This window comes from Pseudonaja textilis, chromosome 2, assembly GCF_049901715.1.
Source record: "Pseudonaja textilis isolate UNSWEBS1 chromosome 2, rPseTex1.2, whole genome shotgun sequence".
NCBI classification, from domain to species: Eukaryota; Metazoa; Chordata; class Lepidosauria; order Squamata; family Elapidae; genus Pseudonaja; species Pseudonaja textilis.
The window spans coordinates 240,079,753-240,104,202 of NC_141991.1; the positions used below are offsets into that span (position 1 = coordinate 240,079,753).

The window sequence follows — 24,450 nt, forward strand, 5'->3', positions numbered from 1 at the left end:
ATATTTATTTAATTTGAATAAAAAATATAATGTATTGCAGAATATTTTAGAAGACACTTCCTTGTGTTCTCTGGTACTTGATTTATTTTCTACCTGATTTTCTTTGGTGTGTGTGTGTGTGTGTGTGTGTGTGTGTGTGTGTGTACAGGTAGTCCTCAACAGTTTACTTAATGACTGTTTGAAGTTACAACGGCACTGAAAAAAAGTGACTTGTAACCATTTTTCACACTTATGACCATTGCAGCATCCCCATGGTCATGTGATTTACAGTTGAGATGCTTGACAACTGACTCGCATTTATGACTGTTGCTGTTTCCTAAAATCATGTGATCCCCTTTTATGACCCTCTGAAATGCAAAGTCAATGGGGATTCACTTAACAACCGTGTTACTAATGTAAGAACTCCAGTGATTCACTTAACAAAGGTGGCCAAAAAAGCCGTAAAATGGGGCAAAACTAACTTTAAAAATTTCTCACTGAGCAACATAAATTTTGGGCTCAGTTGTGGTCAGTTGAGGACTACCTGTATTTAAGCACTTACATGTAAAAAATGTAACCATGTTCTAATGACTATTTACTAACCAGAAAGTTAACCTATAACTGAGACATAACCATTCTGGTTCTTTCACAATTATTGTGATTATTTTATTTCTGAAGGAATACCACATTGTTAAGAAATCCACTCGTTCGTTGAGTGCAGCTCAGGTTGAATATCCCTGGCGACTTACGCAGCCATCTATTATTTCCAACATTGTTCTGATGAAGGGGCAGGGCAAGGTAAGAACAAAGTTAAAAAAAAAAAGACTTGAATATTGTGTATCTGTCTAGGAATCTAAGTCAAGAGTTCTTCTGAGGACCCAAGTTACAAAGGGCGGTTCCAGAAAATCTATTTCAGAAAAATAGATGCTGTTCCAGAATTTAGAACCACATCATAGTTGGTACAGTGGAGTGGTGCGGTGGCCTTGAGGTGAAGCTCTTGCCTCACAATCAGGAGGCTGTTGGTTCGATCCTAGGTAGAGGTAGATATTTCTCTCTCTGGACACAATGAGAATATATCTGCTGAACAAAACTCCGCATTGGCGACAGGAAGAGCATCCGGCCATTAAACACTCTGCTAGCTTCATTTCAGTTGCCCAGACTCCACTCCGCAAGGGATTATGGGATCGTTAAAAATGATGATGATGATGATAATAGTTGGTACAGTATAGGAGGGAAAGGTGCTTTCCATACCTTTTGAGAATATGGGGTCACTGATGGTAAAAGATTTGGGGTCTTTATAAATACTGTATATCCCATTTAGGATTATTTTACACTGAAGAGCCCACTCTTTGTGACTAGAAATTAATCAGTGCTGAGAGCCGCTTTGGTTAGTGGTTAAAGCATCAGTCTGGAAAGTAGGAGACCGTGAGTTCTAGACCAGTGGTGGCTAACCTTTTTGGGCTCCTGTGCCAAAAATTGTGCGTGCGCTTGTGCATGCACGCTCACGTGCCAGCACCCAGAAGGCAATGCGCGCACCCCCCCTGCACAAGTGCATACAATCCTCCACCCCCTTACCTGCACTGCGCCTCCCAGCTGATTTTCAACCTGTTTGAAGCCTGAAAAATAGGCCCGTTTCGTCACTTCCAGGATTTCCGGAAATGCAGGAAGTAATGAAACAGGCCTATTTTTCAGGCTGCAGAGGCTTTCCTCAAGCCTGGGAGGCCGAAAAAGGCCTCAAACCGGCCGAAAATCAGCTGGGAGACCCGTGCAAGTGCAGTGAGGTAAGCTTGCCTACGGATCGCGTACCAGCACAAATGGCTCTGCGTGCCACCTGTGTGTGCCACCTGTGGCATGCGTGCCATAGCTTCGCCATCACGGTTCTAGACCCATCTTAAGTGCAAAACTAGCTGAGTGACTTTAGGCTGGTCACTTTCTCTCAGTCCTAGAAAGAAGACAATGGCCAATGATTCAGGGTGATAAAAAAACCTTGACGAGAAAACCTCAGGGAAGACCAAACAAAAAACCCCAGCCTCAATAGCCCAAAATGTCTTATATCGTTTTTTTTCTGGTTGACCAGCTGTTGGATATCATTTGGGCAAGGTAATTAATGCTGTTAAGCTGTCTTGCTGGATTATTGGGTATGTTTTAATTGGGTTGCCTCTGAAGAAAAGTCAGGGAATTCAGTGCATAACTTGATTCCCAGCATTTTAACAGATTCAACAAGGTTTGCCCACAGAACTCTAATTTTAATTGGATATTTGCCTATTCGTTTCAGGGTTTTTTTTTTCCTTTTGCAGTCTGCCCAAAACATCTTAAGATATTTTGCCAAAGCTGTATTTCAGGCTCTCATTGAAAACACAGCATGCAGCTACTTCTGCTAATTCTAAAACTTAGCATTGTGAGGAGATAATATATTCTTCCTTCCTTTTAAAACTACTTTTTTTTAACTGTTCTTACTGTTTAAGAACAAAGATTTTTAAAAAACACAGTTTAGTTAGTTTAGTTTACTCAGTCAGATGCCTGTTCTTTGTGATTTGGGAAGTTATGGGGTCCCAAAGGTCCTTTATCGAGCAATTGATCTTTCTGGTCTTTCTTTGAAGACATTTCGCTTCTCATCTGAGAAGCTTCTTCAGCTCAGCTTCAACAAACAACAGAGCTGAAGAAGCTTCTCGGATGAGAAGTGAAAGGTCTTCAAAGAAAGACCTGAATTCCAGTTGCCTCTTGAAAAAGCACCTTTGGGACAACCATGATCTGGGTGGCTAAGAATCTCCATAGACATAGAAGTTATGGGGTATTTGCTTATGGAGATTCTTATGGGGTACTAGTTCAATACCTGTGCTTCAGTACGAAGCTATATGGTGGGATTTAGTTTTGGGGGAGGAAAAAAGTGGGGGAGGGAATTCTGCCTTTGCCTACCAGCATCCATCTGTATTCATGTGGCTAGTGTCTTGTCAGTGTGTGGGAGAGTTGAGGGCTGTTTGGAAACTGAAACAATATTTGCTGTGTGAGCAAGAAGGAGACAGCAAGGAGCCTGGGTGTGGCTTAGCTCAACTGTTCTGTACTAAAGCTGGTTGCTGCTGTGAAACCGAATCTGAAATTCCTCTCCTCTACTTGTGTTTTGCCTTTGGAAGAGATTTCTTTTCAGGTGGGAGGGGAGCGGGAGTAGAACTCCCTAGTATCAGAGCGTGTTAATAATAATAATATACGAAATACTAATGCTCCGATGGTCATTTCGAAAAATCCTTTCTTAGTGAGTCCCTAGAAGCCAAGAGGAACATACGTGCCAAATTTAAATTTGTAGGCTTTACGGTTCTGGAGATTTTGTGATGATGTATGAGTCGTATTTTGCTTTTATATATATAGATTTCTTTCTATCCCTCTGTCTTAATTTGTACCCATGCTGCAGGGTCTTGGATTCAGCATTGTTGGGGGGCAAGATTCAGCCCGGGGTCGGATGGGCATTTTTGTCAAGACAATTTTTCCAAATGGGGCTGCAGCAGCTGATGGCAGGTTAAAAGAAGGTAAGTTTGCAAAAACCAGATTTTTGTTAGCCTAGCAATTTGCTTAAATTAACCACTTCCCAAGCCCATATTTACCTATTCTACCTGTTCCTCCTGCCAAAGGTGCAAGTGGGGGAAAAAAGCCTCATGAATAGTGAATTGACAGAATCTGGTTTTCGAGATGCTACTCCTTCGTGGCCAGAGCAAAAGAAGGAGAAGTGGTTAATATAAACTCTCCTCTTGGGAGCCATGGCTTCATTCCTTCCAGATACTTCCTTCTGATATTTCAGATGTTTCCAAGGAGAGACATCTGAAATATTGATGTTTTAACACAATATAAACCAGAATTTTTCTTGCCAAGGGAGAGTAGGGGACAGCTCTTTCCATAGTTTGTGTAATGCAGTGTAATGTCATGATCGTGTAACAAACCATATCCAGGAGCCCAAAGTTTGTGCTATATCACATTTGGTAACAAACAGTTCTTCACCCAAGATCCAGATCATAATCCAACCTCCCATTCCTACCTTTAAATCATTCTGAATCCTGAAATTGGAAGAGATTTCATCCAACAAAGTTCAGCTGTTCTGCTTCTGGCCCATGTATTGTGAGCCATTCATTCCTGAAAATGCTCTTTTTGCTACCATTAATGGATAAGAATGACTGCTAAGCCTCCCCCTCCTCCCCCTTGTTGGGCTTCCAAAATTCCAAATGCACAAAATGCTTCCAAATTTATATAGTCTAATGAAAATTCCAGGTCAAAAGTAACTTTTTAAAATTTAATTTATCCGAGCAAAGCAAGAGATAAAATATGTTGTAATATAATAATATGGAAAGAACTAGAATGCCTTTTATTTCTAAAAATAGCATTTCATTACGTCTAAATGCTGATAATACATTTTGCTTTGGGTTTCCAGGAGACGAACTTCTGGAAGTTAATGGGGAATCATTACAAGGGCTGACGCATCAGGAGGCAATTCAAACATTCAAAGTAGGTAACAGAATTGCAGGGTTTTAGTAAGTCTGCAAAACTTAATAGTATGTTCATAATGCAAACATATCTGCCACCTGGTCAGCATGGCATTCCCACATGTAACTTATCCAGACTGATGTCCTTCAAAACTCTCAAAGTTCAGAACCAGTCTGATCTTGTTGGCTGAGAAAAAAATAAAAGTTATAGTACCACACATCTGGATGGTATATCCAGGTGGGTGGGGAAAGCTGTAGTGTCCACTTTTTTATTTTTTTTATTTGTTCTGTCTTAAAAACAAATTGCTACTACTGAGTGATGGGGAATTTCAGGTTCAGAAAGGTTGTTTGTTCCAGCATCTTTTTTTGGGGGGGGTGGGGTTTTCATGGGTCCTGGACAAAGCAATGTCAATACAAAGAAAAATAATTTTCATTGGCATCTACCTTTTCTATAACCATAATAGATACCTTAGGCAAGGTTGGTAAAAAATATTGCTTAGGCAAAGGAATGTGTTGAGACTGGTAGTCCTCGACTTACCACAGTTCATTTAGTGACCATTCAAAGTTACAGTGGCACTGAAAAAATTGGCTTAGGACTGTTTTTCACACTTACAACCATTGCAATATCCCAGGGGTGGACTTCAATAATTTTAGCAACGGGTTCTCTGCCTGGTGGCTAGGTGGGCGTGGCCATGGTAGGTGTGGCCTAATTGGTCTCCGGCACTGGAGACTTTCCTCGAGCCTCCAGAAGGGCAAAAACAGCCTCCCGGGCTCCGGAGGCTCTCTGAAAGCCGGGAATGAGCCGGTTTCGGGCATTCTGAAACTTCTGGGAGGCCCGTTTTTTGCCCTCCCTGAGCCTCCGTGCCTGCCTTGCACTTACCAGCATCCAAAACAGGCCACCTGGGGTCTCTGGGTAGGGGCGGGGTGGGGTGGGCAGGGTCAGCCAGAAGTGGGATTTGTGGGTTCTCCTAACTGTGCAAAATCTTAGCTAGAGGGTCTCCCAAACCCCTGAGAACACCCAGCAGCCCACCCCCCCAGTCACGTGATCAAAATTCAGACGCTTGGCAACTAACTCGTGATGGTTGCAGTGTCCCAGGGTCACATGGTCCCCTTTTGCGACCTTCTGGCAAGCAAAGCCAATAGGGAAGCCAAATTACTCTAACCACCACGTTCCTAACTTAACAATTGCAGTGATTCACTTAACAACTGCGGCACAAAAGGTTGTAGAATGAGGCAAAATTCACTTAACAAAAAAATTTGGGGCTCAACAGTGGTCATAAGTCGAGGATTACCTGTACACACATAGGCAACAGAACTTCTAAATCAAATTGTAAAGCATGATCCACTGTGGTGATCAATTCCCACTGTACTGTATTTTTTTTAATCAAGAGCAGATGTTCCACTTAATGATTCCAGACATGTTCCAAGATCTAGATGTGTAATTCATATCTTGGTTTTTTGAGAGAAAGGAAAAGTGGAGATACTAGAAACCTAACCACCCTGTTGCTTCTTTAGCAACTCAAGAAAGGTGTGGTGACTCTCACCGTGCGAACCAGACTTCGTAGCCCAAGCCTGACACCGTGCCCAACTCCCATATTACTGAGCCGGTCCAGTTCTCCCAGCTCCAATGCCAGTGGAGGAGCCTCGTTTCCCTGTGGTGAAGATGGAGATACTTCGTCTTCTAGTCGTAAAGGACCGGGACCAAAGGACAGAATCGTCATGGAAGTCACTCTAAATAAAGGTTTGAGAAAATGCGACTGTTTTTACTCTGGCAAAAATAACCATGGGCCAAAAGTGCTTTGGCAAGGCTGAGAAAACCTCCTAAGGAACATTTTAGAACAGGGGGAAATGAAGATTTTAGTAAGTGTTGGACTCCTTTTTCTGTAAATCTGAGATGGGATGGTTAGTAATCAAAATTTTTGTTCTGGCGTGTCTAGATGGAACTGAAATGGGGGAAAGGCTTTGGGAACAGGTAATGGAAACTATGCTATAAAAGCAAATTGGTTTTGTTGAAATTCCAGTGAAATTTGTGGATGGGAAATTTCCAACATTATATGTAAAAATTAAATCCCTTACTATCTTCTGTCTGCTCCGTGCAAAATATTAAAATAGTCACATAGAATCACATAGAAGCTGATAATATACCAAGAGCTCTGCATGAGTAGATTTAGCACTCCCCTGGAAGTATTTGTCTAGCCACACTGAAAAGAAACACATGGGACTTCTTCCTGTTGGGGAGGATAGAAGCCAATTCAAGAAATCCTTGTGACACAAAGACGAATTATGTCAACTTATTTGATAGGGAGTTACGTTTAGTGCTGAAGATCCTTTACAAAAGGGGTCCCCAACTACCGGTCTGTGGGCTGGCTCCGGTCGACGGCATGCCAGCAACTGGGCCATGCAAACAAGTGAAGCCCCATCTGCGGGATTCAGACAGCATGCAAAACCACGCTCCTTGTGGACCGTGGAAAAACCTGTCCCCAAAGAACTGGTCCCTGGTGCCCCGAAGGTGGGGAGCTGCTGTTTTGCAAGACCTGTGGAAGTCCTAAATATGTAAAGTCCAGTGGTGGAATTCAAAATTTTTTATTATCAGTTCTGTGGGCATGGCTTGGTGGGCGTAGTGTGGCTTGGTGGGCGTGGCTTGGTGGGCGTGGCAGGGGAAGGATACTGCAAAATCTCCATTCCCACCCCACCTCACTAACCTGCTTTCCAGCTCCGTTCTCCTGTGCAGGGCAACCAAAGAAGACCCAGCCAATCATCTGGGACTCAGGAGGCAGCGAATAGATGGGGGCAGGGCCAGTCAGAGGTGGTAATAGCTAGTTCTCTGAACTACTCAAAATTTCTGCTACCAGTTCTCCAGAACTGGTCAGAGAACCTGCTGAATACCACTTCTGTTAAAATCTCCTTCAAATTGAATTTGATGCTTTGTGATTTTGTGGACTTATCCATGCAGTTTTCTTGGCCGTGTTATGAATATGGCATGCCTTTGCTCTTTTTTTGCAAGATGTTTTTTATTTTCTAAATTTCGCTAGGTTTTTTTTTGATAGCTCTAATCCGAGGATTTACCATGTCCAAGTTTTTTTTTTTAAGAAACTATCTAGCATTGGAATAAATGGCCACTGAAGTTGAAACAATCCTCCCCATCATTAAGAGTTGAAAAGGAGGCTCAGAGCATATTTATTTAAAAAGGCACAGATGTCCTTGAGTTTTCCTGGTAATGTTCCAGGGGTGGTTTGCCTCCTGGGAATTTTTATTTTTGACTTCCTAGCATAACCCAGAAAAGATGAACCGTGGCTGAAGCCATGTTTATTTCCTCAGGGTTTGGGATGGTGTTTTTTATTTCTCCTTGTAAATCTGAAATTGTTAGGGAAATAGGTGACATATATATTTAAAGATATTGATGAATAGAAAGCACCAAAGGTGTAACAGAGAGTGGGAGGACAGGGACAGGAAAAATATCCTCTTACAGCTACTTTCTTGGATCAGCTGGATTTCAACCCTCTTGCATCCCTGGAAGCTGAAAAGGCCAACAATCTACAAGTAGTCCTTGACTTAAAACAGTTTGTTTAGAGACTGTTGAAGTTTAAAAAGCGACTTATGACCGTTTTTCATACTTTGCAGCATCCCTTGGTCATGTGATCAAAATTCAGACATTTGGTAACTGACTCATATTTATGATGGATGCTGTGTTACATGATCCCCTTTTGCGACCTTCTAGCAAGCAAAGTCAATGGGGAAGCCAGATGAATAGAATATAATTCTTTATTGGCCAAGTGTGATTGGACACACAAGGAATTTGTCTTGGTGTAAATACTCTCAGTGTACAAAAAAGAAAAGATACATTCATCAAGAATCATAAGGTACCACACTTAATAATAGTCATAGGGTACAATATGCAATCAATCATACTAGGAAACAGTCAATATAAATTGTAAGGATACAAGCGACAAAGTTACAGTCATACAGTCACAGGTGGGAGGGAATGGGTGATAAGGAATGATGAGAAGATTAATAGTAATAGTAGTGCAGACTTTGTAAATAGTTGGACAGTGTTGAGGGAATTATTTGTTTAGCAGAGTGATGGCGTTTGGGAAAAAACTGTCCTTGTGTCTAGATGTTCTGGTGTGCAGTGCTCTATAGCGTCGTTTTGAGGGAAGGAATTGAAACAGTTTATGTCCGGGATGTGAGGAGTCTGTAAATATTTTCAAAGCCCTCTTTTTGACTCGTGCAGTATGCAGGTCCTCGATGGAAGGCAGGTTGGTAGTAATTGTTTTTTTCTGCAGTCCTAATTACTCTCTGAAGTCTGTGTCTGTCCTGTTGGGTTGCAGAATCAAACCAGACAGTTATAGAGGTGCAGATGACAAATTCAATAATTCCTCTGTAGAACTGTAGTATTAGATAACAGTTATAAGTATAAACATAATTATGAATACATGAAATGGATACGAATAAAAAGGAACATTAGGACAGGGACGGTAGGCACATTGGTGCGCTTATGCAAGCCCCCTTACAGACCTCTTAGGAAAGGCGTGAGGTCAGCAGTACTCAGTCTGAGGTTAAAGTTTTTGGGGTTTGGGGAAGAAACCACAGAGACAGGTAGTGCATTCCAGGCATTGAAATGCAAGGAATTGCTTAACAACGGTGGCAAGAAAGGTCATAAAATAGGAAAAAACTCATTTAACAACTGTCTCAGCAACAGAAATTTTGGGCTCAGTTGCTGTCATAAGACGAGGACTACTTGCATTCATTTTTATGACAGATAATTTCAAATGGATCATGATGGGGTAATTGGGAGAGGCAGAAAAATGTGCCTGCCTCTGTTAAAATGAGGTCCCTGCTCCTTAAATCATTTCAGAATTGCTTTCATATCCTTCTCAGATTTAGAAGAATTTTATGGTGTTTATCTTGCTTGGAGTTTTCTATCTTATAACTGATTTTCAACCTGTTCTTTTCTTTCTGCCCCCCCTCCCCCGCTCCCAATCCTTCCCATGGGCTCCTTTGTCCTTTCGAATCTTTCACATGGCATTAACCGGGTTTTTATATTTTACTAATGTTGTGACTCTACTAATGTTGTGGAGGGAAAGGTGCTCCGATTAAAAACAACGGAAAGAACAAATCAGATTAATAAACAAGCGTTGAGTAGAAAATCAGGTTAAATCTGTTTAAAATTTATAATACATAATCCTTGCCAGCTTTCGCAAAGACTTTTCACTGGAAGAATTTACAATTAGACCCTGGAAAGATATTTCATCGCAATTTTGAGCCTGAGGAATAAGAAGGGTACATTACATATACGGAATTAACAAGGAAGATGTTTGTAATGGCTTCTTTTATTACATTTGGCTCCTGAGCATAAACACATTTGGGGTGGAGAGATGTCAAGAATCACCACAGAATCAAATGTTTCTGTGACTTTGTTTCACTTCCTATCAGCTGTCATCAAGATGTCTTGATCTCAGGGATGAGGGGGAAGTGTCGAAGTCAAATGAAGAAAATACAGCAACTGAGAGGAGCATCGTCTTCTCATTGCTTTAAAGCATGGCTGGCTCAGGAGTTCTGGGAGTTGAAGTTCACAAGTCATAAAGGGGCCATAGTTCTCCACCTCTGCTTTAAAATCATCCTTAAAATCCTTAGTAGAAGAAGGAAACTTCTGATCCACCCTGACTTATTGCAGTGGGTGACTAGGATCTGGTTCAAAGGTTCTTAGTAGCCATTTCAAGATCTATGAATAGAGTAGAGTAGAGTAGAATAGAGTAGAATAGAGTAGAATAGAGTAGAACAGAACAAGAGAACAGAACAAAAAATAGACTAGACTAGACTAGACTAGAATAGAATAGAATAGAATAGAATAGAATAGAATAGAATAGAATAGAATAGAATAGAATACTTTATTGTCACTTTGAATGTACACTAATCGGCATACATTAAAATGAAATTATGTAGCATACAGGTCTCAAAGGGTCTCCACCTCTAATATAAACATAAACATGACAAGATAAATAAATACATAAAAATTATGCACATACCCACATTTATTATATGACATGGAGAAACAACAGTCTAGTTTGCATGTATACATGTAATGGCAAGACAAAAACGAATCTTGCGAGTTTACCAGACAGATGGCATAGGGAACAAAGCTGCTACAGAATCATGCAGTCCTGCTAGAAATACTTTGAAACCTCCTCCCAGAGAGGAGCAACAGAAACAGACCATAAAGTGGGTATGTGGGGTCTCTGACAATGCTGACATAGCACTTATAAGCAGTACCCTGAATGACAGGAAGGAAGCTTCCTATAATCTTCTTGGTTGTCCTTACCACTCTCTGTATGGATTTTTTTTATCTGAGGCAATGATTCAGTTTGTTAAAACACTCTCAATAGTGCCTCTGTAAAAAGAGGCCAGGATAGAAGGGTTCCTACAAAGAACAATTCTTAAGAAGTACTTTTATGCCTTATGGCTGTTCCAGTGAACAATAAGTTAAACTATTCTCAACTTTATTTTCATTTCATCACAGAGCCTGGGGTTGGCTTGGGCATTGGTGTTTGTTGCCTCACCTTGGAGAACAGCCTTCCAGGTATATATATTCACAGCTTGGCTCCAGGATCTGTGGCTAAAATGGATGGAAGATTAAGGTTAGTCCTGAACTGTTTTCTTAAAAAAAGTCCCCCCCGCCCCCCAAAGCATCATTCATTTGGTCATTCAGTTTAGGGGTCACCCAGCTTCACAAAACTCTGAGCAATTTATGACATGAAAAGCAGAGAACAGTAAAGTACCAGGAACAAAGGTAAAGGCCACAGAGAGGAGGGGGTCAACCTATTTTCCAAAGCACCTGAAGGCCAGACAGGGAACAATGGATGGAAACTGAACAAGGAGAGATTCAACCTGGAAATAAGGAGAAATTTTCTGACAGTGAGAACAATGAACCAATGGTACAGCTTGTCTTCGGAAGTTGTGGGAGCTTCATGACTGGAAGCTTTCAAGAAGAGACTAGACTGCCATTTGTCAGAAATGGTGTAGGATCTCTTGCTTGGGTGGGTGGGGGTTGGATTAGATGACCTACAAGGTCCCTTCCAACTCTGTTAATTTGTTAAAACCATTACCTTAGCAGATGGAGCTGAGCTGAGCATAGCTTAAGTTCAGAATTATGGCATAGGGAGGGTGTGGTGACCTAATGATTAAGATGCTGGGCTTCTCAACCACAAGGTAGACAGTTAAAACACTCTGAGTTTGTCAGCTGGAAAACTAACAAGACCCAAATGTTGCGTCCTGTCCTTGCGCCACTCCTGCCTACCTAAGAGTTTGAAAGCATGAAAATGCATGTAGATAGATACCACTTTGGTGGGAAAGTAACAGTGTTCCGTGCACCCCGGCATATAGTTACGATGGCCACATGACTGCGGAAACATCTTCCCATAGTGCTGGCTCCTTTGGCTAGGAAAAGGAGATAAATACTGCCCCCTAGAGTCGGACAACGACTGGGCAAGGAAAACATTTACCTTTACTATAAGATACGGTTTGGAAGTATTTCACTTCCAAATGCCTTCCTAATTCACTGAACTATAAGACGGAGAAGGAGATACAAAACAATTGTAATTGTAGCTTCCTGGAGTTGATTTCCTCATCTGGTCTCTCTGTGGGGCTATCACAGTGGTAGGAAGGGCTTACAGTGAGATTCCTTTTACGCTCAAAAAAGCCACAGAAAACCCAGTTCATGTTTTTGAACCCTTAGGAAATGCTCTTCTTACAGTTTGTGGCAATCCAAGATACTTGGCCATGACTGCGTTCTAATAGTAGTTCTGGATTATCTCTAGATATTTCATTCTTTTTTCTTTAAGCTTTGTTTTGGATCACGTTAAGACACAAGATGGCCACAACTTGCTGCTGGAAGCCTTAGTGGCATACACATTTAATTACTATTTCAGGTAGTTCTTGCTTAACAGCTCCAGTGATTTCTAGCTAGTTATGCAATTTTTAGAGTTTCAATTCTGATTTTAAAGGATTTTGGCTCGTCGCTTAGCTGGCTATTAGAGAAGCCCACCGAAGAGGAAATTCTTCTGCTTCTGATTAGATCTTTAGAATTTGGTTTCTTTTTAAAAATTGAATTAGCAGAGATGGCAAAACTAACTGGTTTGATTACAGACAATGGACTAGGCAGCTTTATAAGAGACTGGAAGCTGCTTATGGACTTTCTACATGTTAAATACAATAACTGATGGTTATTAGAGGGATTTGAAGACTGTTGTAATGTTTGGGCTATATATGTGTGTGTGTATGTGTGTATCCATATATGTGTGTGTGTGTATATGTGTTTGTATATGTGTGTATTTATATATATGTGTGTGTGTGTGTGTGTGTGTGTGTATTGTTGTTGGGTCAAATTGATTATTAAATAAAGATCTCATCTGGAATTTGTTTATATAATGTAGTCTTCTTGTTAAATAAAGATGAAAGTTTAAAACTATTTGTAGACCCATAATGTACGGGGAGGATAATTTATCAGGTATTATTGTTGTTGTTATTTTGTTTTGTTATTGTTTTATATTTAATGTTAAACTTATTTGATATTTGGATCATTTTCCCCCTTTTGTACACAATTTTTTTCTTTGTAGTTATTGTTGTTAGTGTTGAATGTATGTATGTTTTCCAGTTTTGAATTTTGGATTTATAGTTAAGTTGTAAATGCTTTCTGTCTGAACTTTTGGAGGTGAGATGTCTCCTTTTTTCCTTACATCCTGTCTGTGAAATGGCACTATTAAAGTTAATGTCCATCTTTCTTTAGCCGTGGTGATCAGATCCTGGAAGCAGATTCGGTCAGTTTGCGTCATGCAGCGCTGAGTGAAGCTTATGCCATCTTGAGTGAATGTGGACCCGGCCCAGTTAGCCTTATTATTAGCCGGCATCCTAACCCAAAGGTATGAAACAGAATGGAAGATATTCAGTTTTTCTCTGCAGCATTTCCCCCTGAGCCTTGCACCATGGTTTTACGTGTGAAAAAGTATATATTAGAACAAAAAGGCATGGATGTACCCCAGTTTAAAAAACAGCAGAATTGGTATTACTGATTAGTGCAGGATTGCCCAATTTGGTATATACCTGAATGGATCAACCCCCTTAACGTTCTGCTAACATGGCCCAAACCCACAGTGACTGGAGTTGTGATAATTGACATCCAAGGTATCTAGAAAACCTGGGTTAATATATTTTTATTTTTTTCTCACAATCTACAAATAAACATGTTAGGCTTTTTCAGGCCCTAAGCAGCCTTATCACTGTAAAATCTCAAAGAGTAACTACTTAACTCTGTTTTATACTTTTAAACATTTTTGCTCTTTGTTGTGTAAATAGTTTACACCACTCATTTTATGATTTATTCTGGTCCTCTAAGGCAGAAGCAGGTAATTTATATGATCTTTATAATACCCCAGACTAAGACTTCTACAGTCCATTGCTATCCTGTATTAATATATAATAAAGGGCCTTTTCTATATTTGTACTTGTCTATTTACATTCATATACAAAAGCTGACTTATCAGGTTTCTGTGGGTCAAAAGTTATAGTTTCCACAGCTGGGTTCACATGAAACTCTAAAGCTTGTGTGTATGAACCTATCATGGTTATTTACTGATTTGATATTATTTTATAGTATCGTTTTCCAAAGATTCCAGAAAACATCTATGGCTTGTTCAGGTTGAGCAAAACTTGAATTTTTTTAAAAAAAATCTGATTTAGTATCGTGTGAATTTAGTTGTAAGGCACCTAGTTTGCCCATTTATTCAGTACAGGGGAGGAGGGAAGCCTCTATCTGCCCTTATACTATTTATATGCATTAACATATATATAAACATAACATATAAAAGATGCATTAACAGAGGGATACAATCAAGATCAAGTGAGGTACTAATACCACTCTATAAAGTCTTAGTAACACCACACCTAGAGTACTGCATCCAGTTTTGGTCACCACATTACAGAAAAGATGTTGAGACTCTAGAAAAAGTGCAGAGAAGAACAACCAGGATGATTAGGGGACAAGAGACTAAAACGTATGAAGAACAGTTACAGGAACTGGGCTTGGCTAGTCTAGTGAAGAGAAGGACCAGGGGAGACATGATAGCTGTCTTCCAATATTTGAGGGGCTGCCACAGAGAGGAAGGGGTCAAGCTATTCTCTAAAGCACTTGTAGGCCAGACAAGAATAAGGGATGGAAACTGAACAAGGAGAGATTTAACCTGGAAATAAAGAGAAACTTTCTGACAGTGAGAACAATCAACCTATGGAACAGAAATTGCCCTGGGAAGTTGTGGAAGCGACATCACTTGAGACTTTCAAAAAGAGATTGGACTGCCATTTGTCAGAAATGGGGTAGGGTCTCCTGCTTGTGCAAGGTGTTGGACTAGATGACCTACAAGGTCCCTTCTAACTCTGATTATCTGCTATCTGTTATATGGCTTATTCTGTTCAAGGATTTGTATCCTTTGATGTTCTAGAATAGAATATGAAGATACTTTTTTTTTCTATAGAAGATCATAAGACAAACAGGTATTATTCTGCGCTTTGTAATATAAATATTTTTTAAAAAAACATTAAATACGAAGATCACACATTAATTGAGGGGTGCCTGGACTCTTCTTCATACCTTTGAAGGAATTTTCAAAGGAAATTCATGTCAGGCTGATTTCCAAAGCATATCCTGCTAATAAATAAAAATTTGAATGTTTTAGTTTGGCCTATTTTTTTAGAGATTACTTTTTACTATTTTGCACTTTGTAATTGCTTTAATTTGTATATATAAAATTCTCTCTCATCATTGTTCCTTTATTAAATTTGGGGTGTTGTTCTTACCCTTTCTCTTTCATTTTATAGACAATTTTATGGACACAAACTACCCTTCTTTAATATACATATTTTATACCTAATGTACATTCCATCAGACAGAATTATTTTGTTCCCAAATTACCTGGTATTCTTCTTTTTTTAAGTATTTCCAAAACCAGTGCCACAGAATATATTTTTCTTTCTTTGTTTTTTGAGTAAATATGACTCTGAAAGCTGATTTAAGCTACTAAGTTTATTTTGGAATGCATACAGTTCCTTTCAGTTATAGGAGTGTGCCTTGAGTTTTGAGTTACCCCAAAGTCAAACAAAAAAGACTGGTTCTACATATACAACCCTTTCCTTTGCAGTTGCCACCTTTAAATCGAAATGCTGCAGATGGCTTGTTGGAGGCTAAAGTATCCCACCTCCATTTTTTAAAAGCCGCTGGGCAAGAAAAAGGAAACTATAACAACAAATGCGATCTTTGCAGATAAATTCAATTAGAATGAGCCTCAGTGGTGCAGTGGTTAAGAGTGCAGTACTGCAGGCCACTTTTGCTGACTACCGGCTGCCTGCAATTTGACAGTTCAAATCTCACCAGGCTCAAGGTTGACTCAGCCTTTCGAGGTGGGTAAAATGAGGACCCAGTTTGTTGGGGGCAATAGGCTGACTCTGTAAACTGCTTAGAGAGGGCTGTAAAGCCCTCTAAAGCAGAATATAAATCTAAGTGCTACTGCTATTGCTATAATTCCATACATTTGTATAATATTTTAGGAATCCACTAACCCAACTCCCTTCCTAGTGCAGAATCTATTAGAATATTTCTAATAATGGAATCATACACATGAATTTCATTCTGACTTGGAGACAGTTACCATCTAGAGAAAACCAACCAAGAACTAAAGTGAAATTTCCTGGCAGTTAAAACAATTAATCAGTGGAATAACTTGCCTCCAGAAGTTGTGGGTGTTCTAACACTGGAAGAGTTTAAGAAGAAATTGGACAACCATTTGTCTGAAATGGTAGATTTCCTGCCAGAGCAGCGGGTTGGACTAGATGGTCTCCAAGCATTGTGATAGCATCTTTTCAACTAAGCATCAGCTTCTGCAATTCCATCCTCAATCATCTTTTCTGTGGGTTGTATACCTCCAGATTCTTTAGTCATTCTTCACGGTCTTTCCTCTTCACTCATATTTCAATTCTACTACAGTTTTACAAAATTTCACATTATGCAGATGTGCTTGTGTTTATCTACTGGGAATTTACTTCCTCTCCTTCCTCCTCAAGGATCCAGACCTACTAACTCCCTAGAGGAGATCTGGGGAGGGAGAGGGCAAAGGGCTGAAGGAGAAATTTCCACGAGCAGCATCTGTTTTGATGGCAGCCTTTGTGGCATCTAGGAGACACGTACAAGAAAAGATATGTGACGGTTTTGGGCAGATGGTTGGGGAAATTGCATGGAGTAATAGAAAAAATAACAGAGTTGGAAGGGACCTTGGAGGTCTTCTAGTCCAAGAAGACCCGTTATTCTATTTTGGTGTTTTGATGCCGGGGAGCTAAGGCATAGTAAAAGCATTATATCCAGGAACAGGAAGCTCAAGTTCAAAGCCCAAGAGAAGGTATAACAAAACTCCCACTCTCAACTCCATGTGGTCAGCTGCACCAGAGCCACAAACATGGAAAAGTTCAACATATTACATTTAAATTTCTACATGTAAAAAAGATGTAAATACCGTACTGCTAAAAGGTGGACTTTTGCTGCATCCTCAGCTGCGCAAATTTAGAAAATGGCACAGGAATAAAAGAACTGGTACATACCACAGTTTGTACATCATTATTCAAATGGTTGCCATAATTAAACCCAACCCTCAGAACATGTAGACAATAACAACAAACAAGGGCCATTGATTAATTTGATTATGTACCATCCCGTTGGTGTCTAGTCTTAGCAGAATGTCTTATAGAGACATTCTTTATGTCTGACAGTGTTGCAGCCATCCCACTGTAATTGAAAAACAAGGGCCATACAATTAATAACGTCAAATGAGTAAATGGTTTGCGGAACTAATTGTTCTCAGAGCTGCTCTATGTTTGAAGGTGCCTAAGCCAAGATGTTCTTTGGTGGATTCATTTTTGTCTTCTAGTTCAGAGAGGGGTGGGGTTTTTTTTTTTTTTTTGGCTCCTGATGCCACTCCATGCAGCGCTAGATTTTAAAATGTGGTTAGCAGGAAGGTTTATTTCAAAATCACGAAAAGAAAAAAAAAAGAAAGAAAAATCTATGTTACACAGCCTACGTCAGCACTTTCAAGATTTCCAATTTCCATATTAAAAGAATATACATGAACTTTGAAGTAGTACATTTTGTTATTTCCTGAATACACCTTTAGATCCTTTTTAACCCCCCCTCCCCTCCAATTTAATAATAGGTTTCTGAACAGGAGATGGATGAAGCCATAACACGAACCACCCACAGAGAAAACAGGGACGTCTCTTCTCCTCATTCCTCAGGTATGCATCTGTTTCTAAAACGGTATCAGATTTGGCTCTTGATTTACAGCATAGATACATCCCTAGAAAGTTTGTTCTACACACATTTTATGCAAAAGAATGTTACGTTTTATTTTTAATTAATTGGACAAACGAGCACAAATGTCTGCTGGGGGAGCAAAAAAAAAAAATCAAGATGGTAGCCATAGCTATGCAATCATAGAGTCATAGGGCTGGAACAGACCTTGGAGGTCTCCATTCCAGACAAATGGCTGTCCAATCTTTTCTTGGAGACTTCCAGCCATGAAGTACCCACAACTGCAGGAGGCAAACTGTTCCACTGAAAATCTCTCCCTCTCTTTCTTTCTCTCCCTCCCTCCCTCCCTCCCTCCCCCCTCTCCCTCCCTCCCTCCCTCCCCCCTCACACACATACACACAAACAACAACACATAAACACAAACACCATAAAAAAAGAAAAAATTCAGGAATCAGTTGTAACTACAGTATAATTGGAGTTTCTGGATCTCTTAAATTCTACCTTAGCACAACAGCTTGTAAAATTGGCTCTTATTTACTCATAATTCTCTGGCTAGGCATTTAGAAACCTAGCAACCACCTTTTCCATATATGACCAACTTTATCTTTGCTGAAAAGATGAACTGATTTAATGAACTGATTTATTAGTCCACACATGTTTTAGTGCCAACTTTTTTCATCAAAAAGCAGTGGAATAAAATAGAAAGCAATTCACATGTCCGTATTCAGCAAGGGATGATGAACTAATTAGGGGATATATAACTTTCTCCAGGCTGAGAGCAGAGTTGTCCTTTAACTGATGAGGGACAGAACTAAATCAGATTTAACTGACATTACATATGGCTACAAATTCTGGAAGGCTTCTTTATAATTCCCACCCCTACTTTTTCTTTATTGCTCTGCTTGTCAATTCGAGGTTTATGGATCTTTTATTTCTCTTGCACATATTTAAACTTCTCTGGTTGATAGGGATAAGAAAATAAAAAAGAAATAAATCCAGTTAACACAATAATTCCCCATGGATTCCAGTAGCTTTCCCTTTTAGTCACATTAAAAATGAAAAAATTATCACATGTAGATGAACGATTGATTATGGAGGAAGCATGTAACCCTAACATTGTAGACTAAGCATCCCTGATCCAAGGCAATATTCTTGCTTGCTGGTCACGGTGGATCACAGTCTCTTAAAACTAGATTGGCTCAAAATGATTCATGGTGAATTCTCCTTCTCCTCCTTTTTCTCCTTCTCTTTCTCCTCCTCCTCCTGCAAAAAGGAATTTTCCTCCAAACTTAACAGAAAACATATCCTTTTCTTTTCATGCTGCATTTTTATGGACATTTTTTTTTAATGTTGCACAATTGAGAAGCCTGCTCAGTTTGGACTCATCAAAAGAGCAGTACACTGGTATAGCAACAGAGCTGCCTGGTTAAAAGTTGCTGGAGTACTCCAGCTTTTCCTGGCCAACATTGTCTCTTTCTGTTCTTACTGCCAAGAGGGGAAAGATGTGGTCAGTGCAGCAGTAGGAAACGGAGAGAAGGAATGTCTCATTCGTCTTTAGCTCTGGCTTCCCTTTGTTCTGCACTCTTGGCTCTGTTGACGGCGGCTGTCCTGGAGGACAAAACTTTCTTGGCCAGCCAGCATCGTCAGATTCTAGACTCTTTGGAGGAACTGGTCCAACACTGAACTACTCTTGGGTAGAGTTAGAATCCAAAGGGGCCCAATTTTCCATCGGGTTAAAACAGCCACAAGCTCATGCTGTGCAAGCTGTGATCTGTGTGCTACTCTCGGCCAGTCAATTGTTCTTGGATGAGAAGCGAAACAAAGCAAAACCAGAAAGTCCAGTTGCCCTTTGAGAAAAAAAAAGCACCTTTGGGTCTCCACAAGTCAGCGAGCGATGTGAAATTGTGTAGCCTTTTCCAGAAAGACAATAAGAAGAAGCCAGCCTTCCCTCCCAAGTAAAGTCAAATGTGGAAGCCCTGTGGGTGTGTTATGTCGCATGCTAACGTCTTCTCTGCCGAACCCAATTGTTTTTAACAGGAAACCTGCCAAAAAGTCCATCTCCAAGCATGAAGTCTAAACAGACAGAAGCCTCCTCGCCTTTGAGCTGGACAATGAAGCGTTTCTTGGAGCCGGCGAGTCGGGTAAACCTATTGAGATTCCACCACAAGACTTTAAAGGAGGGTGGGGGGGGTTTTCTGTGGCCTAGAAAAAGTTGGGACTTCCTTGTACACACACACACACATACACACACGGGTGTCCTTCAAGGCAGAGAAGGTCCAGTAATTCTTCTGCTTCTTGTCTTGTAGGTAGAGTAGGGAGGGGAGAAGCAGGAGGACAGGTGGGGGAGGGAGGGTGGCTTTTCTCATTGGTTGTATTGTCCCACCGGGGATTTCTTTTGTCAAAAGGCTGTTGCAGAGGTTACGTTCTCACAAGAGGAAAATACACATTGGAACACAACACCTGCCAGAAAGTTCCCATGCATGACAGAGCCGAGTCCCTCTTCCTCTTCGTAGCTTCAATACATCAAATAGTCAAGTCCCCGAAGGTCATCTTGTCTGTCTAAAAGTTTCTGGGCACGTTCCAGCAAATGTGCAAGGTCCTTTACTACAAAATGTATCAGGGTCAGAAACAGAGATTGTAGGGCCTGCTTTCTCATTCTTGCTCTCTGCCCTCATTTTTTTTTTTAAGCCTTCATCTGTTCAGGGAGAAGGCTGACAAAGAGTTGAATTCAACGGAAAAGGCAGACTTTACCACATTAAGGAGCAATCAGATTTTTTTTCGTTTTGGTTTCCAGTCTTTTTTTTCCCCTTTGTTTCATGTTGCTAGTTAGAGCGAGTCTCCTTGAGCAACATTCAACAGTATGTGAAAGGCAATTGAATAATTTGGAAAATGAATCAAATGGTAGTAAAAAAAGAAAGAGTGGCGGAATCTTAAACCAGTGTTTCTGAATCTTGGCAAACTTTAAGAGGTGTGGATGTCAATTCCCAGAATTCCCCAGACAGCATGGAATGAAAGATCCAGAGCAATTCTGAAAGTTGAAGTCCATCCAACTTAAAGTTGCCAAGGTTGAGAAAGACTGATTTTAAGGAACGAACCATTTGAGAAAGAAAAACAATAGGAAATAGAGCAAGGACTTTTAGCATGGATGATGATCTCCTGTCTTGGGCAGGGATCCCCAAACCTCCGGGCTGCAGCCTGCTACTAGGCTGCGGCAGTGGTGGGATTCAAATTTTTTTACTACCGGTTCCGTGGGCGTGGCTTGGTGGGTGTGGCAGGGGAAGGAGACTGTAAAATCTCCAGTCAGAGGTAGGATTTGCTGGTTCTCCGAACTACTCAAAATTTCCGCTACCCGTTCTCCAGAACCTGGTCAGAACCTGCTGAATAGCACCTCTGGGCTGCGGCCTGTTCGAAGCTGGCCATGCAAGTAAGCTCCACTTATGCAAGCGGCAGTGCTCACATGCAAAGCTCCACACTCGTGTAAATAGAGCTGTGCATACTTGTCTGTGCCACTCACACAATACCATCCCCACTTCCTGTTCTGACCTAGGCTTCACAAAATCACAAAGCAGATTAGATTAAAGACAAAGAGTAGATTAAAGACAAAACTTTTTATTAGGTTAATGTGATTTCCTCTCATTCACATCCAGCAAACAGCCTTTCTTTTTCTTTTTTAATAAAGTTTTTATTTGGGTTTTCACACATACAAAATACAAGTAAAACATCTTTTTTGAAAATAGCATGGTCCCGGGTTGAACTTCTTTATACAGACACAAAACTCAATTTCATGCTCCTTTTTGTATTCTATTCCATATCTTATACTATTTTACATTTTCTATATAGTTTTTCCCCTCTTTTAATTTTCTCAATTTTGTTTTGATTATCTCATCTCATTTTAAATCATTATATTTATACTTTTGTCTGTTCTGTTTCAATTTCATATTATCTTTTCTTATTAAACAAATTTTCTCCTGTAGTTACTAATTGGAGTATGACACCTTTATATCTTTTAATTACATCCATTCAACTCTTATTTAAATTTCAATATATACCTTAAGTTTATGACCTTCAATATAATACATAATACATAACTTCCAATCGAATTCTGCTTGGTACATTCTTATAATACACACTATATTCTTTAAAAAAAAAGAAAGATTGTAAATATATGCAATTATAAACCATCATTCCATTCCAGTTCAGTTCTATCATTAATAATCATTAAAATCTGAACATCTTTAATACTTCTTTTCAATTAAATATCATACTTCCTTAAAAACACATATAATCTCCATAATTAATTTTGCCGTTATTTCTCTTCACATGTTTTGTAAATCATTAAATATTCATTTTGTTACATTTATTTATTAACAAGCATTCCACTGAATTACAATAGCTATTTTATCAAACATTTTAATCATACATTGTTTCATATTTTCTAAAATTATTTCTGTTTCTTATATAACAATACTATCTTATGTACCTTTGCAGAATCCCTTTTTCCATTAAGTTTTCACCCATTATCTCTAAACAGGCCCTGTTTCTCTATATTTTGCTTCTGTCCTTTATAACTTCTTTTCCTTTCTTCCTTCCTTCTCATCTTCTCCCTCTCCTTTTTACCCCCTTGTCTCTCTACTTCTAATTCTCTCTTCTGCATTTCCCTCTTCTGTTGCTTTCTGATTTTATACTTATTTTTCACTCTATTTTTTGGGGGGGATTGCTTTTCCCAATCTTAAACTTTCCATTCTCTTTCTCCCCTTTCCATTTTTCCCCCCATCTAAGATTACTTGTTCATTAAAGATGGCTTCTTCTTTGTTGCAATCTTCTTGTTCTGCAGGCATTTCTTGTTGTTTCTCATAATTCCAAATCTCCATTTCTAAAAACTGAAATACGACGCCAAAAGAACCTCTCCCTTCTTGCGCATCTTCTTTGTACATTTTAAGTTCCATTTTTCAGTTCTTCTAAAAGTGGAGCCATTTTAAACAGTTTTAAACAACCACCCGATTGATTTTAGTCATTCAAAACAATAACCAAGCATCCAGAAATCATCAAGTAATCCAGATAGTCCCGAGTTATATCTTCTTATTTCTTTTTTGACTTTCTCTTATTGGGGTTTTTGTTGCGATATTTCAGTTAGAATGTATCTTTTGGAAGTCTTGTTGAGATTTTGCTGTAAGTTCTTTTTTAATTCCAGGCAGTCTCCTCCCTTCCAGATCCTACCTTTTATTCTTTTTCTCTCCTTTTCTGTTTTTAAAAGCTTTTAATTATCCAGAAATCTTTATTATCCCTTTGACTTTTTATTTTCAGCATTAAATGCTTATTGATGTCAAAGTGGATTTTTTTCCAATTTCTTGCACATGTCTCTTAGCTGTCAATATAGGAAAAGGAGAAAACCAGATCATTTCCCTTTTCTCTCTCCTTCGCAGCTTAAAAATCTTCTTAGGGAACAATGTTATTGTTTTTTAACAATTTCAATTCAAGGGTACCTTATTTGTTGCTTTTGTTCTTTGACCTGGTCAACCAAAACTTTCTCTTCTTATCTTCCTCCTGCACATTCTTTTCCAGTCAAGTTCTTTGAGGTGGCCATTTCTGACCACCACTGTAACTGCCTTCAGGAAAGGAAGTAACGGCCAGCTGAGGAGGAGAGATGCGGCTCTCCTCAACCCTGCAGGCAGTCTCCCCCCTCTTCATCACCTCTACGGGGTGGCTTAGCCCCAAAACCAGCTGGCTCAGGGCGCTCCAGTGGCGAGCACGGATCGAAGCCTCGGAGAGATGAGGTTTCGGTCTGTCGCTGAAGAAGCTCAAACTGGAAGTCGCAAACAGCCTTTCAAGAGTAATTTACAACCACAGACCTTTATCAGGCTTGGAGAGTTGCCAGACCGATAGCTTTGAAGCGCAATGCTGTACCAGAAAATACTTGGCAAGGAGTCAGGAACAAATCTTCACCCTAATTAAATGAACTCATTGTCTCCTGCAAACACCACTCCCTTTCGCTCCTCTTTATTCCCTATGGGAGGGGTCATTCACTATCCACTTTTTTCTTTACTCCCAAGTCGACCCTTGTTCCTTAACTGTTTCTGTCTCCTGGCAGCTCTGCTCATGCGCACATCGGGAACAGGCTCCAGCTGTTCTTCTGCCCCACTGATGTCCAATTCCGAAGCCATCTGATAACTGTCGGAAACCCCCGGCCCTATCTCTGCCTCCAATGCAGAGCACTCATCAGAGCCTTCCCCAGACTCCAGGACTGGCCCATGTTCCTCCCCAACCTCCTCACTGTCCAAGTGTGCGGCCAACTCCATTGGCCACTGGTGGGCCACAATACTTCCCCTCCTCCCCACCGCTGGACTGCCAAGCTCGAAAGTTATGGGACCACGGGTCTTGGGGACTGATTGCTGCAACATGGCATTTTCTTTTTCTGTGTTTATTTCAGCAGAGCTCTCTCAATTCTGAAACGGAGCTTTCCCAATACTTCTTACAAGATGGGGTGAGCCAATTGTCTCTCTCAGAGACTACTGTGACGGGATCCAGTGATGAGGAGCAATTTCGGCCCAAGAGTAGGAGCAGTTCCCTAGAAGAGAGCCTTCTTTCTTCTGGTAATCCAGGTAAGCTACAGGAGACATTGGTAATACTTCTGACTTTATTGTCCTTTTCTTTTGCATAGAATGC

At 40.1% G+C, this 24,450-nt stretch overlaps 1 protein-coding gene across 7 annotated transcripts in view; it reads left to right on the forward strand.

The window, feature by feature from the left end:
* Positions 1-24,450, forward strand: part of PDZD2 (PDZ domain containing 2) — a 202,250-nt gene that overhangs the window by 151,677 nt on the left and 26,123 nt on the right. For 4 of the 7 annotated variants that reach the window (XM_026715483.2, XM_087927410.1, XM_087927408.1 and 1 more), the window contains exons 8-16: positions 658-777; positions 3,386-3,500; positions 4,394-4,467; positions 5,961-6,186; positions 10,963-11,080; positions 13,228-13,360; positions 17,690-17,771; positions 19,825-19,928; positions 24,215-24,386. In XM_026715483.2, the coding sequence (XP_026571268.2) occupies positions 658-777; positions 3,386-3,500; positions 4,394-4,467; positions 5,961-6,186; positions 10,963-11,080; positions 13,228-13,360; positions 17,690-17,771; positions 19,825-19,928; positions 24,215-24,386 (1,144 nt within the window). The remainder of the gene's footprint in view (positions 1-657; positions 778-3,385; positions 3,501-4,393; positions 4,468-5,960; positions 6,187-10,962; positions 11,081-13,227; positions 13,361-17,689; positions 17,772-19,824; positions 19,929-24,214; positions 24,387-24,450) is intronic. The other 3 variants (XM_087927407.1, XM_087927413.1, XM_087927411.1) reach the window with 1 other exon arrangement.